Source organism: Betta splendens, chromosome 24 (assembly GCF_900634795.4).
Source record: "Betta splendens chromosome 24, fBetSpl5.4, whole genome shotgun sequence".
In the NCBI taxonomy this organism is placed as follows: Eukaryota; Metazoa; Chordata; class Actinopteri; order Anabantiformes; family Osphronemidae; genus Betta; species Betta splendens.
In genome coordinates this window covers 11,236,604-11,254,015 of record NC_040901.2, presented here as the reverse complement: position 1 = coordinate 11,254,015, position 17,412 = coordinate 11,236,604, and the positions used below count along the sequence as shown (strand labels likewise).

Below are 17,412 nucleotides of genomic sequence, written 5' to 3'. Positions count from 1 at the left end.
TGGGGGGGGGAGTGTTGTTCTCTTTACTGCTATGGAAAGTGCGATTTTGCGTGCTGCTCGTTTTTGGGGCAGGTTCTCTAGATGGAGACAAAAGAGTAACAGGCCAAAGGTTCAGACAATTATAAAAAAAAAAAAAAAAGAGCCCAAGGAGTGAAAACACTCCATTAAAAATTATCAGAATAGTTAGTTATTGAGCTATTTATGGATATTTTCATTTCTGTATTCAAAGTGTCAGGATAAAGACCGTCTGACACACACACACACACACACACACACACACACACACACACACACACACACACACACACACACACACACACACACACACACACACACACACACTCCCAGACAGGAGGCTGACATGAAAATCCCAATAAACGGGCCATTAACGGCGGCTGGTGGTTGGAGGGGACGGTGAGACATGAAGCGGTGACTCTCACACAGACAAGGACGGAGCCTCACCCATGGCCGTGTCGTAGGAGTTGGGGAAGCTCTTGTCCACCCTCTGCCTCATGAACACCCAGCTGTCGTTGGCGAACGTGCACTCGATGATCTTGTTGTCGTACTGCTTCAGCTCCTTCGTGGCCTGTGTGGACAAAGTCAGGGGACACAGATGGTTTTGGACGGGCGATTTTTCTTGAGCCTCCGCTAAAAACGCGTCAGGATGAAAACGAAGGTCTGAAGCGAGCGACTACCCTGAAGACCTGCTAAACCTGGTGTTTACACACAAACACGCAGCCTTCCACAGAGCCGCGCAGCAGCAGGTCCTTCTCCTCCTACTGAGCTACACGGGATCACTGACTTATTACATCACTCCGCTCTGAAAACAAAACCGACTCTACGGCGAGAACACTGACGCCGGTGAGGAAGGAGAAGATGGCACATGATACTGAAGATCGACGATGAGTCAAAGAAGACATTTGAGCATCTGTTGTTTATTTGTCCAGGGACTGTCTCACCGAGGAGGTTTTAGAGACTCGGAAAATGCAAAGGCAGGTTGAGGGAAGGCTGGAAACGTAACCACTGGTGGTAATGAGGCCAGGCCGCTGTGACCTCTCGCCCTGAATGCGGAATATTCACATATTCTATAGACAAACCGAGACAACCGGCCCCCAGGATATTATGTGGACACATAATCCGGCCGGGATCAGAGACACACAACTGCTGCCAAGAGCGCACGGGTGCTTGGCAAGCGGCGGAAACGCGAAGTAAGAGCTCGTCTGATCCTGGAGAGCGGGGCATCTGGGCTCTCAGCGGGGGCCTGGATCACACAGGAAGCGAGAAGCGGCGTGAGGAAGGAAGACGGAGCGCGGCGAGGCCAGCGCCGCCGCCCGCCTTCCACGGGAGACGCTCATTAGCGCGCATGATTAGGCACCGTTAGCGCTCCGCTACTTTAGCCTGCTCAGTCTGACGGCGACGCCCGTCAAACAGCGACAGATGACGGCGCGGAGACGGACGCTCTGAGCTCTCCTCAACTACTGCTGCTGCACGTTTCTGACCGGCTCGCGTCTAGATCAGGCGGATACGGCCTCGGATCGAGTGCTGGCCGGCGTTCGCTCGACCCAGGCAGCCTTAAGGCGGCCAGTCAGGTGGAAATAACCCACGAGCTTCCAGTCACAAGCCCGCGACTCATCGCCGCTGCCGCCGCCTTATCGGCCCCGGGCGTTAAGCTGCCTCTCCATCAACCACCGGCACCTGCAGAGCTGCTGCTTATGAGCATCTCGCTCTCCCTCTCTCTCGCTTCACGGCAGCGACGCGCACGAGTAAACATGTAAGATTTGTAATTTCTATGAATAACGGGTCCTGTCTCCGTGTTCCCGGGACTGACCCCGGTGTTGTTTCACGCTAGACTTAATCAGAGGCTGCCCAGAGGTCTGCAGCGCACCAGAATGCAGGTCCATTTTAATAATGAGAAACAAGATGAAAGGAGGAATATATGAGAGAGGCTGGATGTGAGATGCAGCGCCTCAGAGGGAACAACACCACTGACGGACGCTATCGCAATGATGCTGCTTCTTATATATGAATGTGCACTGAAATCCAAGGTCCTCTGTCTTCTACTGAAGCTCCCTCTCTTCTTACGGCTCGGATGTTTTATTTGGATTTATTCTGCAACAACAATCGCGGGTTTATCCCAGAGCTAGGTGTAAGTGGCCATTTAGAGATATTTACTGCTCGAGGAGTCATTTTCACACGCCCCACACTTTCCAGCGCTGCGCTGATCTTCGCACGAACGCAGCCGCGTTCTCGTTTGACATGTGTAGACGTTAATGCCAGGAAATAATAAGCGGATGCAGGAATAGACGCTCGATGCTTCTACACCTACAGTGGTGTGTATGTGGCCTAACAAGCGTGCGAGACATCGGTGACGTCAGGGTCAGGCTTCTGGGGAATATGTGAAATGCCAATCATTATCTCTACGTTTGGACGGATTCTCAGAGGAGAAAAGAAGCAGGAAGCAGCCTTTGAAACAGTTCTTTCTGGTATTTGAACTTATAATTAATAAGTTAGAGAAGAAGCAGCTTCCTGGATCGGAGCTCAGACCTCGATTCTGACGTTAGGGGAGGAAACGCGAGGAAAAGACAGTTAATGGAATTATTACACAAGGCTCAGGTTGTTTGTCCTTCCACAGTCAAAAGGCTCCCTGTAAACTGCATTGTAGAGTTTTCCTGCAGGCGCCATTCTAAGGAATTACAACAATAAGGAGCTGGAGTGAAATAACTGAGCATCTGAAGGATGCAATGTTTTTCCAATTACAGAAAAGGTTGAAACATCCCTTTTGAATGAGCCGTTGACAGGATGTGCATCGACAAACTTACACAGAACATCACAACAAATATGTGAATGACTTTGCACTGCAGGTCACACAGGAAGCGTCCCGTTTCTCGGGAACATTATTCAGGCAGAGAACGAGCCGCCATCTCCTGCGCTGGCATGTGATTACCATTTTTTAGCATATTGGCGGCCGGACTGAGTGTAAAACATGGTCTTAATAAACACAGCTACATGAAAGCCGGCAGCAGATGACCCCAGGCTTCAGCTTCGTGCTCCGTCTCCTCTTCCCGAGGAGCTTAAAGAATGAGGAGCAAACAGAAAGCGCCTTGTTCTTTGACAGAGCCCACGGCGGGTACATGGGAATCTGGCACAACGGTGACAGCACCGGCGGGAACAGACGCAGCCTTGGTGGGTTAGTTGCAGGGAGAAGGCAATACACACATGCAGAGCATCATGGAGCCAATGTGTAGGTCTGGTGGTTGGATTTGAACAATCTACGCCTCTTCTGAATTAGTGCAGGGCATGAATCAAAACTAGCAAGCAGCAACAACAACTCCCGCCACGCTAATAAAGCTAGCGGAGCACGGGGGGCTCCGGCTGCTTGGCTCGGGGATGAATTGAACAGATCACCACGTTTATTTTCTCACCTTCATCTTTGCGAAGGGCCTGTCGTAGTTGCCAACGTACAGCAAGCCGACAGTCTGTGTAAGCAGCCTACAAAGACAAAAAGATCACAGTTAACACCCGCAACACCCCCAGCGCAGGATCCCAACACGGGAGCATCTGAGTGGTAACAATGATGCAAAGAAATTACTACTCCACTCTTATTTCCAGCTAGTAACAGAACAGCACTGCTGTGATATTACACCTCTTTGATCCCTTCTGTCTCCACGCGCAGCGTGATGTTTCTCAACTTACAGAAGAAACTACAGGACGGACACATTCCGAGTCCAAAGCAATAATAATTTAGCGGAGTCTGAACACGGGGTCGGGGGCATTAGACACTCCCGCGTCTCCATCTGCGATCGGGCTGCGAGCTCTCGGCACAGTTAATTCCGACATTATTGGCGTGTGTGGTGCAGCGCTTCGCTCCCAGTACCTTCAACATGTGTCTCATCTCAGAGTTCACACCCATCAGATGTCTTAATCACACACTTCTCCCCATCTCCCTGCACAAACACCCCCCTCATGTGCCCGCTGTTATTTCCAGACACTTTGTCTTCCATTATCCGCGCCACAGACCGAGGATCCGAGCGCGGTTGCATATTAGTTACCCAATTTTAGTTCGAAAATGAGGGGGGTTATTGAGCAGAACGCGCAGGCGAACTGCAGTGTGGTAGATGGTCCGATGCACCTCATTCAGAGATTTCAATTGGAGATGAAATCGAAGAACGGGTTTCCATCCACCCTAACCCCCTCCTGTGTAATGATAGCTGCCACGAGCGGGAAGGAAGCACAAGTACACATTAAGACCCAAGTAATGGACACTGCCCAGTGCCAAGGCCGAGTCCATTCTCGTCACTGCCTCTATTAATACTTCACACTGACGCCCGTGTGACCGGTTCTGCTCTTCTGGTCTGGGCGACGAGGCAGGACGATTAAAATCTCATCTTTTGTTCTGGACAATTGAAACTTTTATCCATTCTTTCAACGGGTTCAAAGCCAAACTGTGACTGTAAATGAGCAAAACGAGCTGTTTTGTAAAAATTAGTGTAACCCCTGAATCATCAGAGAAACAAATTGAAAACATTCATTTGCTAAATCTCCAGAACTTGAAACAAGAGCAATCTGATGAGGACTGTGACAACAGGACCAGCATTTTCCCAGAGGCAGTGGGAGACGTGGCAGCGTTCGTCGCTCCTCTCCTGCTGTCGATCACGGCACTTTCACGACTCTGAGTTGATGCATCTGTCACACTTCGACTGCTCGGGCTTCGCGTGTAGCCGGCAGATCCTCACTCTCTCAAATCACAGCACAACATCCATTTTTCTTCGCGTTGGGGTCAGATGAATAATTTTCCTTAACAGCGCAGAGCACTGATAAAAATAGACTGACTCCAGGTGGCCTCCTTTATTGAAGCAACTGTGAAGCTGGTGCACGTCGCTGTGTTCACAGCATGGAGCCCAACAAGGTGTCAAACGACGTGCACGTGCACAGAAGAACCAAATATTGAAATGTGCTTCTCTATAACGTCAAAAACGTCACACTAAGTGAAATAATGCGTGTTTGTTAGATTGAGGTACAAAAAAAAAGTAAATACTGAAGTAGTAGAGCAACTGCACTAAATTTAACCAGCCCCTAAAGCAGCAGTGAGACAAAAACAGACGCGGTGGGAGGTGAAACCTGTGCGTCAGGTAGGAAGTGACGTCTCACTGCAACGTAGAAGACGTTACACAACTATCATGAGCTTCTTGAGTTGGACTTGGTTTGACAATGGGTGAGTCACAGTATTACACACACTTCTTAATCACAACCAACATAAGAACTGTAGGGTATTTTGAGCTGATCCCACATGCACTGTGTTGGTGACGTTAACACTCGGCATGTGTATTAATTACCATCTGAAAATAGTTGAACATTATCACTACGTCTTTCTGTCAAAGCAACATTTGCCCACAACAACAGAATCCAGTCATTTCAGGACAGAACTGGAACCTATTTTAAAATTGAAGTATATTAGTTACCATCCTGATAAATAAGAAACAGGCTGGAGTCCCATAGAACATATTATATGACTTTATATAACAGGTTTAACTAAATAACTTTAAATGGATCAAGTAAAAAACTGCTTCTATTCTTTCGTGCTGAATAATAAAATAAGCATCCAATAAATGTTGATGGTTGATGCTGTGCGCAATAAAATCCAAAGAGAAAGTGCAGTTTACTTCAAGTAACATAGTATTAGTGATACGGTGCCAGATGGAGACAGTGGTATCATCGGAACAGCAGCTTCAGAGATGTTTGTTTTGGAACCGAGGAATCCATTTACAGGTTCAAAGACCAATGACAGGCTGCAGGACGGCTGCTAGCAGCGTCTCGGATTGGACTGCTGTGAAATGACTAAGTGCAAACAAACCCTTCCCTGCACTTTACGAAAACGCTATATGCAGAAATTTTAGCACTGAAAATAACAAACTCTCTGCAGTGGCCTCGAGGTTTCAGAGTCAGTCAAAGTAGTCAAAGTCCTGACTTGAACCCAACTGGAAGAGTGCGGCAGGGACCTAAACTGGCATTCTGTGCTTGAAAAGACGATTTAAAGAGCAAAATAAAAGACTAATTAGTTGTTGCATTTAACTGGGGCAAAACTAAATAGTAATGAGACCGCACAGATATAATATGACATAACTGTACTAGAGAGTAAGCAAGTTCTTATTCTCTGCAGGGACGACTGTTTGTGCAACGCTCGTCACGGAAGAGGGAAACACACCAAGAGGAGAAAGAGGCGAAAGCTTATTTCACAAGCTTCAGGTGCAACATCCATTTGCGGCTGGTGCTGCTCCGTGGAGGCAGAACCCGTCTCCCTTCCCGGGTTTTCAGAATCACTGCGCACCTGATGAGCGATGATGCAACGATTAGTCACCGTCTCTTCAGACAGAAAACTGGATCAGATTATCTACAACTGGAGCGCAGGACTGACGCCTTGCATTCCAAAGCTGGGAGGGGCACCGTCGTGCTCTGCGGAATTGCTTCATCTTTCCATTTCATTCTTTCCCCTGCATCCCAATAAACACGGTGTCTCTGCGCTGGCTTTCAGAGAAGGTAATAAAAACTTGCAAGGCTGCGCGTCTCAGTGGTACACAAAGACGTGCTCAAGGACTGATTGTGTGGGCTGATGAATAAACAGCCGTTACCTCCTTTCAAACTCTCTCTCTCGCTCGCTCAGAGACAGTAACTGAAGAGAAAACCTACAGTACAGCAAGACTGAGTGAGGTCTGACGAGAGCTCGTCTGCCAGCGAAAATCATCTTTCGGGGAAATATCAGAACGTTCACAAATGGCAACAATAATTGTGTGTGTTCTCCCACACACAGGAGGAGTCAAGGCGCCGACTAGCCGGCCTGTTGGCTGGCTTTGAAGCAGGATGAGTGACTGTGCCCTGCTGCGATCCCCTCAGTCTGCTGCTGGTGAATGATGGCACGCTCAAGGCTACAAAGCTGGGACAGTCACCGAGGTCACCTGGCTCTCAGAGGGAAAGGGAGCACAACCAAAACGCTGACAGCTACGGGTCTGTTTGGTTGCCTCCGCAGACTGAGCTGCAGGAAAGCACACAGAGCTAAGAGATGTCTATTGTGTTGACAGTAAAAACAACATCCATGTGAGAATGGACTTCAGCCTTTTCCTTTTATATGGAGGAAAACAATCAAATTGACCCAATTTAATAGGAAGATTAGGACATTGGAGGCTCTAGACGTGGCCCTTAGGAGCCTGAGGTCTTTATTCAAAATTTGATTTCAGAATCTACTGGGTGAGTTATTTCTAGATCCACCAGCCAATAAATCAAGTAAAGGCCGTGCATCCAAAGCGACTCTGCAGGGAACAATTGTTTTAGATTCACAACTGTGCTGCAGAGTTATCACATCTGCCAGGCTTAGGTCTAGGATCAGCACCGGTGGAGCTGAATAATTTATGTTTGCAGCGGATGAAGGCGAGGCTGGTTTAAAGTATAGATGCATAGAGTAAACAGGACATTTTAAAACTGTGCGACGACGAAAGGAATAAACTCACTGTACCAGAATCCAGTCATCAAGAATTTTGAACATCACACTTTTCTCAGACACGCCTGTAGACTGAGAGTTTCTATCTCAGAGTACTCAAGTGAGTCGCAAAATGATAGGCGCTATTAAATTCATCAGACGCAGCGTTTCCCTGGCAACAGTGACTTACCCTTCTCCTCCGACTTTGGTGATCTTGAGACGGAAGTCAACAGAGTTGAGATTGGGGGGCTTCCACTTGAGGATGTCATCACATCTCCCAGCTCTGTACCTCTGCAGAAAAAAACATTATCATTATATCATATAGGTAAATAGAAAAAAAAACGAACAGCATGGCTCTCCGTGATTAGCTGTTCGTTGTTGTCAACTCTTACACTTGCTGAATGCTCGAGTAATTTGTGAGTGGAGCAGAATTTTAAGCAGCTGCCACATTTAATGAGCCGAAACCCCTCGTACAAGTCAGACTCCACTGTGGTACACGGTTGGTATTAAGAGCAACAAGATGTGAAAGCACACTGCTCTTAGGTTAAAAATCAGTCTCTGGGGATCAGCCATGTCATGAAAGGCAAAAACAAAAGAGAGCTAATTAAAGTATTACTTCTACCACTCCACGTTTGGAAAACTGAAAGGTTGGGACACAAACACAGTAAGAGGCTGACAAATTATGATCTAACATAGCTACTGCAGTGAAACATGAGGAATGTAAAGGCGTGATGTATGGAGGAGGGAACAGATGAACAGAGTCTGTCACTGTCAGGTTGCCCGGTAACAGTCCAGTCCAAGGATGCGTGTGGAAATCAGACAGGGTTCCGTGAGAGGACCGGCATTGTCACCGCTCCTGGCTCCACCTACGCGTGGCCCTAGGGCAGGACGTGACCATCGGGAAGAAACGCATAGAACAGCACGCCCGCCTGTCAGAAAGCGCCCCCCCCTTCTCCTCCACAGACACACGGCTCCATCTCTGAGTTTAGCGAGCGCCTCAGCCTGTCGCATAGAAGGGCAATGTTGCAGGATGACACAGTTTAATAGTTTTAATCAATTCAAGGTCAAGCGAGGTATCCCTAAAGATGAAGTTACCCTTATATAATTCTATGATGCACATTTTAATGTCCAGTCTGATTAAATATGGATCTGACGGCTGTGGCCAACTAGTTAATCATGCATTAGTTGATGTAAACACTTTGGTGCCAACAGGCTTAATATTAGAGGCTTTTGCTGGCTTTCATGCAGAACTGAAGGTATGCGCCGGCCGACGTCATCGTTTCAGGAGAGAAGTGAAGGGAACACGAGTGTGGTGTGTCCTGCATTGTTGGTAGTGGAGCCGTGTGTGTGGGAGGTGGCCTTCACGTGCCTTTGAAACCCGAACACTCCACAAAGGCTTTTCACCGCAGTTAGCGAGAGTGCAGCGAAGCAGGGCACGTCTCTTTTGAAGAACCTTGTCTGAGCACATCTTTTCTTCTTGACACGTGGGCGTAGCAGGGAACAGTTTTCAATGCAATTAGTTATGCTACACTGCACAGACATCAAAATAACCCCCTGTGAAATGACTTTTTCCACTTTTGCAGCAGTGGTGCAAAATGAAATATATAAATGGGAACTGTTGATCAGATTACTGAAACAAAGAAACTTCTGTACTTCTGCTTTACTTCTGTAAAACCCAGGATATGTTCAGGCTGCGTGCTAAAAGGTGTTTGGGACAATATTAAGTCGACTTTAAATGAAACCATAGCAACATCCCAATGACAAACCAATCAGGCTGCAGATTAAATAAAAAATGCAGCATTCCAATGCATCTACAGTAGCTCCCTCGCTTTGATTATTGCCGTTCATCTTGTGGATAAAATGGCATGAAAGTGAAAGAGCTACTTTTAAAAGTGTTAGACTTCAAAACAGCAGTTTTGAAAATGCAGCTTGAAGTCAAACGTGTGCCTGGAAACTAGAATGAACTAGAATGAATGAAGCAAATCCACTGTTTGAACAGCTAATGAAAATATCCAAGAGCATCTCTGTGTAAATGGGTGAGACCATCGGTTACCAAGCAGCACTGACGGTGCTGACAGAAGTCAGGTTGTTTCACAAACCCTCAGTTCATTTAATACATAGTAACATTTACTGACACACACAATGATTTATTTATGGCCTGCAGTGAATTATGTCTCCTAATGGTTCAGATGTGCTGCCTTTTCTGTCATTACTGGATTGTGTCTCGCTCATTTAGGCCAATATATAAGATAATAAACTGTGTCGGCTGCAGGATGAAGTGACTTCAGGCAGAACAACAGCAGAAGTCTGCAAATCCTCCTCAGCTGACTTTGCAACTTTGCATTCTTGCTTAAACTCACTTTTTGGTGACCACGGTAAAAATGAAAGTGGTCCGACAAAACTGCCATCTACAACTTTATAGCAGCAGCTGCATTAAAGAGGAGGAAAAAAAGCACAGACCAGACAGAACACACACCTACAGCTCTTGTCCAAGCACAGTTAGAATTCATCAAACCGACTGTGGGCTGCTCTGTGTCTGGCTTATCAGACGAGCCGCTTCAGGGATGCTATTCTGATAAAGCTCCGATTGACAGCAGTTGAGCAGTCAGACAAAACCGGCCCCTTCCAAACGTCAATACCAGGCATAAACAACCTGGGGGAAGGGAAAGTACATATGGGTGTCTAAGGAAGGAACAGCAAACAGACAACGTGACAAGTTATTGAATGGCTGCAGATCAGACATTACCAGAAATAGCCAGAGTATATTTGATCTAGTACAATCCATGTGTCCGCAGGAAGAAATGGGTCTGTCACCTTCAGTGTGCCTCAAAATGTGGGGAGGGGAAACTATGAAGAGAACACTGACCCGGAATAGTAAAACATGAAACCCTATTTTGGAAGGATTCACATTGATTAAATGATCCTTTGTGGGCTGTAAATGTGATATTTCAGCTGGTGCTGGAAAGCAACGTGGACACACACAACATGCTAGAATAGAATTCCAAACAGGAACGCCTCTAGTGTTCCTCAACCCGGTGCTCGTGAGGGGGAAAGCAAAGGAGCGGGGGGAGCCCTCCCGATACACAGCTGCTGCATGCTTCAAAGTGTTTGCCCACAACTCACCTACCGCACACCTGGGTTTTCTGTGTCACGCTCCACCCATGGATGATGAGGTCTCAGTTCAACAGTACTACACCCAGGGTCCGCACTCAGGCGAGCAACTCTGCAGGAAGAGCGGCGCCGTGAGCTAAATCTCAACATCAAGCATCATTACCGGCTGATGTGCGTCAACGCAACATCTGTCGAATGGGAATAAGCACAAACTGCGTCCAAATGGTGGCTTCACATCATTTACGCATTAGTGGCAACGGCTTTTTAATAACAGATACAGTGGCTACGGCATCTACAATAAGCAGCAGGGAAAGCAGCTTCACTGTTTAACTGTGCTGCGGATTAGAGACAAAAGGCTGGACAAGCCCAATAAATCTGCTCCCCAGAGAAAAGCTCCCTCCGCTCGACTTCACAAAGACTTGTCGGCCTCTTTGCGTGTGTTTGTGGTTTTCTGAGGGGTTGTAGTGCGAACGAGTGAATTGGTGCCAGGGTATAAAAGATTTGTCTCCGATTAAATGAGGAATACAGATGTGGGGGCGGTTAAGGACTCGATCGTGAGGTAAATGAGCTACGTATTTGGCACCGAGACATTCTGAAGAATGGCAAAGCCCACAAAAAAAATGATTAGGCTGATTTATGAAGCACATAAAACGTGCAATAACCAATGACACATCTGTCAGATAATCACAATGGGATTCAATTTCACTGGGTCTCATATTGATATGTATCACATCTTCCGTACAAACTTGGATTTTTGAGATAAGTTCCAATGTTTAAAGCTGAGAAGGAACAAAAAGTCTGTTTCGCTCAGGAGCTCACCATCTGGACCGCTCCCCCATCAGCTATTTTGCCATCTGTGGCAAACGGTTCTGTTAGAAATTCAAAATCTGCTTTCCCCCAAACAAAGCAAACATATTCCGGGGCGCCGCGTGCCGAGCCAGATAACGCGGCCGGCGACTGGGACCCGACGCGGCGGCCGATATTAATGCACGTTCCGAGCAGCGGGGCCCTGTCGAGATTAACCCCGAGACCACCCAAATCCCACTCACACAAAAGGAGATTAACGCTGCACTTGTTGTAGCAAAGGTCGACAAGAAAAATCAATGGGTTTATGTGAGGCCGTCTTATTGGCCCTTGGTGGGAGCTTGTAGCTCGTACTGTTGCATTTGCTGTAAATGGCTATAAATGTGTGTTTAAGAAACGAGTAATGAGCTGGTCGATTACCTAAAGTCTGTAGATTTTAAATACAGATACACACAGTGTTCTCTGTCGGCAGGTGAGCACGGCTTTCCAATAAAAACTAACCATCTATAGCTCACATAGGGCGCAGGCACCCAATAATAGCAGTGTTTTCAGACCGTCATCTACTTGTTGCAGAATTAATTTGTAGCTTGTGAATACGATCAAGCTACAGCAAATTGTGATTTCTATACTGAGCTCTGCTCCGAAACCTAAACAACACGTTCATATAAATAACGCCTGCTTCCAGCTGGATCAAACGTTGACCCTCTCCCTCCTCCCCAAAACAATGCGTTGCATATTTACATAATTCACGTGGGCGGTGAAAAAAGGCCTCCATGATAATATAGGTAAACTAAAGACATCCTAAGTAGAAGGATGCCGATATCAAGAGATTCACCACAGCAGCGTCCGTCACAAATAACTGCCCATTAACATGGGCCGGCATATCAACGAGATCTTAAACAGGAGCCACAGTGTCGATCAATAACTCGAGCTAAAGGTCAGAAAAAGTAAATGCATTTTAAAAAGTCTATTAATTCAGTAAACTGCTGAAACGTAAAATGACCAGAGCGATGAGGGTCATGTGCAAATATGCTGATAATGCCCAGCTCAGTGTCGGCGAGCGTGTCCTGCAGACAAAACAGGTGAACAGCAGCAAACGCCATAACGCACACACTCAAAATCCCCTTTTATATGTATATATATTATTTTGTTTCTCTTTCAAATGAAGCACAGCTCAACTGGAGCAACACCAGTGGAGCTCGCCTCCATATCTGGCTCCACGCTCAGTTCTTTGCTGTAAATTTTTAATTACCTTCGTGAAAACAGTATTTTTGTTGTATTTTTATTGTTGCGCTGAACTAATTTTATTTCGTGTTGACCTTCACCTAACACTAATTAGCACCTGATTATAACAAAACAAATCCATCACACAGTTTCTATCCACACATGGCCAATGCTTTCCATCTGAGGCTCATAAAACCAGACCCTGCGTAATTGTTTACTGTAGATGCTGCATTAGAAAAGTAAAGCAAGACATTGTTACATAACATTTTCTGTTCGGTTCCACATCAGATGGCCGACTCTTTGCATCATCATTTAGTTACATTAGACTTGCCAGCCTTTTATACCCGGCCCATTTGTTTGAGCGGCTGTGCAGACAGAAACCAGCTGCTGACATTCAAGACTTTTCCTTCTTCCTTCTGTCAGATTTATGAAACTGAACATCTCAACAGCCAGTTGATTCGATTACAGATCAGAGTGAGCACACACGGCTGAGACAGGACACATGGGATCTGTCTACGGTGGTAATTTCCCGAAAATGACCCTCGGATCGTTGGTGAACAGTGACTTTTCAATCCTATAGTAGGTACAGTACAAAACAAAACAAATCCTTCCTGATCCATCACTAGCAAATTGATGGCGCTGCTATAGTTCACTCAACAGGTTCGATAAGTGACTCATACAGTACGACAACCCAAAGGGCCTCGATGGTTTCAACACCTGCCTCTAGGCCAGTGTTTGGTCATAAATCAAACTCAAAGGCTACAGTAGATACTATGCGTCTAAATCAATGACTGGCACTGACCCTCGCAGGCCAAGTCCCAAACTGTTTTCTGCTAAGAGTAAATTCAACACAGCATCCATCTAAAGCACTGCGTCTGAAAAAAGCTTGTAACAGAAACCAATAATCGTGTTCACACACAGAACTTCTAACTTCCCTAAACACACTGCAAAGTTTGATGCATAACAAATCAATTGTGGAAATAAGAAACCTCCGTCTAATCAGCATCCCGCCTTAAATTCACCAGATTCCATACAGAGTTGGAGGGATGTTTTCACAATGAGACAATAATCTGCTTTTACATTCAAATACCATGGGAATTTGTGACAGTGAAGCAGCGTAAATGTAACAGAAACGTAAGGAAATAAGCAAATGTCGGTAGGAAATCATCTTCTGGGCTCAGAAACCTCTGCAATGCCGTTATTGGATTAAAGCCACAATCGTCCGGTCCGACAGGTCAGAGGATGTCATGTGTCTGTATGCAAACACCTTCTCTCAAAGACCCTTACTGTATAAATGTCTTCAGTATCACCTGTGCTGCAGAATGCGTCACATGAAAAGAGTTGTAGTGTTTATACAGGAGTAGGTAAATCCACAAGGCCGTGCTGTCGTAACACAATGGGCCCTGCATCCATCTGGTTGACTGCAGGCTCACAGAAAGGCATGTGCTCGTGTGGATTCATGGAGGAGTGTGGTTTCCTTTACGATGACGGGGGACAGGACTAATGCAGAGAGCGATAAATAGCAGGTGGTAGCAACAAGCTGTCCAACTTTCAGTGCGCGGTGTTTGCCAATCACGCTGCGGCCTCAGGCTGAGGTTGGAAAGATAACAGAGCTAACGGAGAGGAATGGAGGCTTACCCCACACGGCTGGAAGATAAGGCCATCGACCTCGTGGCTGACCTGGGATGTGAAGCTGCCTTCGAGGAGCTGAGAATGAGAACAACAGAAAAAAGGACAAGGTTTCAGACAAGCAGCACTTGGAAATTACAAGATAGGCAGTTATGCAGGCTTTACCTGGGAACACACGAAATGATCCTGCTTCATGTTGACTACAGGGATCGTCTGCCAAAATAAGCTACCGCTCAATAAGGAAGGGAAGCGTTAAATTGCTGCATGAGCTGAAGGCTTACACCTGACAAATCCTGTCGTAAGCACGGCCCCCGACACCTTGTTCTCATCCATGGAGACCTGAGACTAAGCACAAATCTGTTTGATTGATGATGCACGACTGATCGATATCTGCATCTTCACAGAGCGGGTCGACGACAAGCGTACGAGCAAATCGCTAATCCCCCGACGAGGGTGGGTTTAATCTCTCTCACTGAAACCAACGACCAAGCACCAGAAACCCACCATTTTATAAACAGTAATGCCATTAAACTGCGAGTGCACTATCTCCATGTGATAAAAACGAGCAGGTCAGAAGCCTGGTGGCTTTTGTGGGAAACAAGCCTTATTATTACTGTGCAGTTAAAACAGATGAAGCACGTTTTAACGCATTTATTTTACTAATCTTTTCTATTCTGCTTGTTCATGCCCGAGGGTAAATAAACAGAATTTAGGCTCACAGGAAATGGCCTTGGTCAATAAAACTCAAAGCAAATGCATTAGTGCACTACAGCGGATATCAGGTATCATATCCAGCCCATCAAGATGAACCGAAGCAGAAAGCAGAGCATTTTAGCAACGCAGGAGGTAATGAAAGGTGGAACAACACTGCACTCAGAGTGGCTTTTTATACCAGACGGCGCAGGGGCTTAAGGAAGTGCTTTCATTTTCAGTGAAAGCGTATTTATGCATTCCTCGCACAGACGCTGTAAGAGTAAAAAATAAAAACAGTCCAAAAGTGAAACACCTGTACGCTGGGCCCCTCGGTGAAGTCCTCAGCGTTGTTGCCAAAGAAAAGTAATTTGCTTTAATCACGCTTTAGATTTGCAGAGAACCTGGATCAAAGTCTACATTGGGCAAATTAAACAAGGTTTAGAAAAGCACCCATCTGTGTAAAAGGTCCCACAGCTCAGAATGCGTCTTAGAACATAAATCAGGCCCTGAAATCCAAATAACTTTGTGGACACCGGTGATAAAATGGGGCCAGGGCAAGATTTAAGTCCCCGACAGCACAGGTGTTTCAGTCTGATGTATAAAATTTGGAAAATGCTTTTAATAAAAGGGCTTTGGTGATGAACGTCTCTAAAAGAATGCTTTCAGTTTGTCATTATGGCTCATAATGTGCAGAAAGCAAAGATGTTTGCGTACGCCACCGTATCCAGTCTCCGGCCTGGACAATAAAACCAGAGTGACCGAGAATTAAATGACTACATTTAATCAACAACTTCTGCACCTCTGCACTCACTGTCTGGCTCTGGCATTTCAATCAGACATTATAAGTGCCCACTGGCTGGGAGATAGCAATATACCAATATTAAGTCTGTCAACAATCACTGGAGCCAAGGCACACGCGCTACAGTATGCGGCGGATGACGGATCATCGTCATCTGTCCGGCTGCTGCTTAGAGACAAACCAAATTATGAGCTTAATCGTAAATACGACGGAGCGGAGTAGACGTTAACTGCATTTGCACAGAACTCAAGGCTGGAAAACCGCATCACAGACAGTAGCACTTTACGCTGGCCAGAAACAAAGCGTCTCCTGTGAAGAATACCCGAACCCCTGCAGACCCACATGAACTGCTTTGGCCTTAGTGGATAAAACATGATGATAAACGTAGTCTTTCCCCCATAATTCTCTTTATAGTGAGCAGGCACTAATGTATAATACATCACATAATGTTTGCTGCAACCTAGAGCAGTGTTTTATGAGCGTTGAACAAACAAGACTGTGCCCCAGCTCTACAGCACCACTAGTGGTCTGACTGCATCACAGCACCTTGTGTATTTACAGTAAGAGGAGACGTGCATGTTGTCAGTAGCACTGGGAATTTAGGTTCCTCGTTTCTAGAACAGAATTCTGTACTAAATTTGATGAAACCCCTGCAGACGTGCATTAGGCAGCTGCAGACGTTGGGTTTTAAATCCAGAAAAATACCGTGTGTCTGTTTTGCCACTTGATGATTTCACTCATTGCCAGAATTCTTTGGCGTTAAACAACACGCTTTGTTTTTTTTTAATTCCAGACATGTTCCAGGAAAGCAAGCAAGTCATCGGGCCTCAGAAGTGCGTTTCATACTTTCATCCAAAGCAACAGGAAGCCGTTCGCTCTGTCCTGTGTGTGAAGAAAGCAGTGCAACATCAGTGCTCTCCAGAATGATGAATGAGTCACGGCAGATCACACAAAGCTCGACTATCGTGCTGACATGAAGACGGCAGATAGCCAGACTAAAAAGAACTGGTGCCTTCATGAGGGAATGGCATGTAGGCGGTAAGATCTGGGAGTTCCATTTCAGTTCTCCTGCCATCTCAGCACACCCACCCACCACCTTCCATGAGTACAGTGAACCTGACACTCACACATCCTCGGTGTGGTGAGGAAGCTCCTCGGAGCCATGAGCAGAGGGGGCAGCGACCCTGCTTTCGTGCTAAACCTCTTTAGGAAGGAAACACATAGCGGTGCCTGCTACAATAAAGGCTGCGTGGGAGGAGGCGCATAGCAAAGCCCCATTAAGAGATCAGGCTCACAACGACGACTCCGGGGCAGAGATGGGACAACAGAAGCACTTGGGAGGAGAGACCCAGCACTAACGGAACAATGTCTCTCCCCCTCGAGAGAATCAGTGTCAGAGGTATTGGAAGTCGAAGCTTTTCTCCCGCAGGGTCTCATGTTTGGGCTCATTTCACCAAACGGACAACGACAAATGATCCCCGGCTTGGCAGAAGGCTGACGCTGCAGCATCGAGATGACATTACGTCACCCGCCTTCCTCTCATGCGCGGGCTGATCGTTTTGTTTTCTCGCAGCTGCGGATTTCCAAGGTTATGGACGGCCCCCGATCGCCGGCGAGTTGAGGGCCGAACGCCCTTGAAGTACAAAAGAAGAAAGATGAAAAAGGCAACTCCTCCGTTTCCATG

The 17,412-nt window shown here is 46.5% G+C and overlaps 1 protein-coding gene across 2 annotated transcripts in view; it reads right to left on the bottom strand.

Annotated features, from left to right (window-relative positions):
• rngtt (RNA guanylyltransferase and 5'-phosphatase) overlaps positions 1 to 17,412 on the bottom strand; it is a 47,251-nt gene that overhangs the window by 1,391 nt on the left and 28,448 nt on the right. Inside the window, exons 12-15 of one of the 2 annotated variants that reach the window (XM_029141684.3) lie at positions 14,246 to 14,314; positions 7,659 to 7,759; positions 3,423 to 3,489; positions 463 to 586 (exon numbers count right to left, since the gene is read on the bottom strand). In XM_029141684.3, the coding sequence (XP_028997517.1) occupies positions 463 to 586; positions 3,423 to 3,489; positions 7,659 to 7,759; positions 14,246 to 14,314 (361 nt within the window). The remainder of the gene's footprint in view (positions 1 to 462; positions 587 to 3,422; positions 3,490 to 7,658; positions 7,760 to 14,245; positions 14,315 to 17,412) is intronic. The other variant, XM_055506544.1, reaches the window with a different exon arrangement.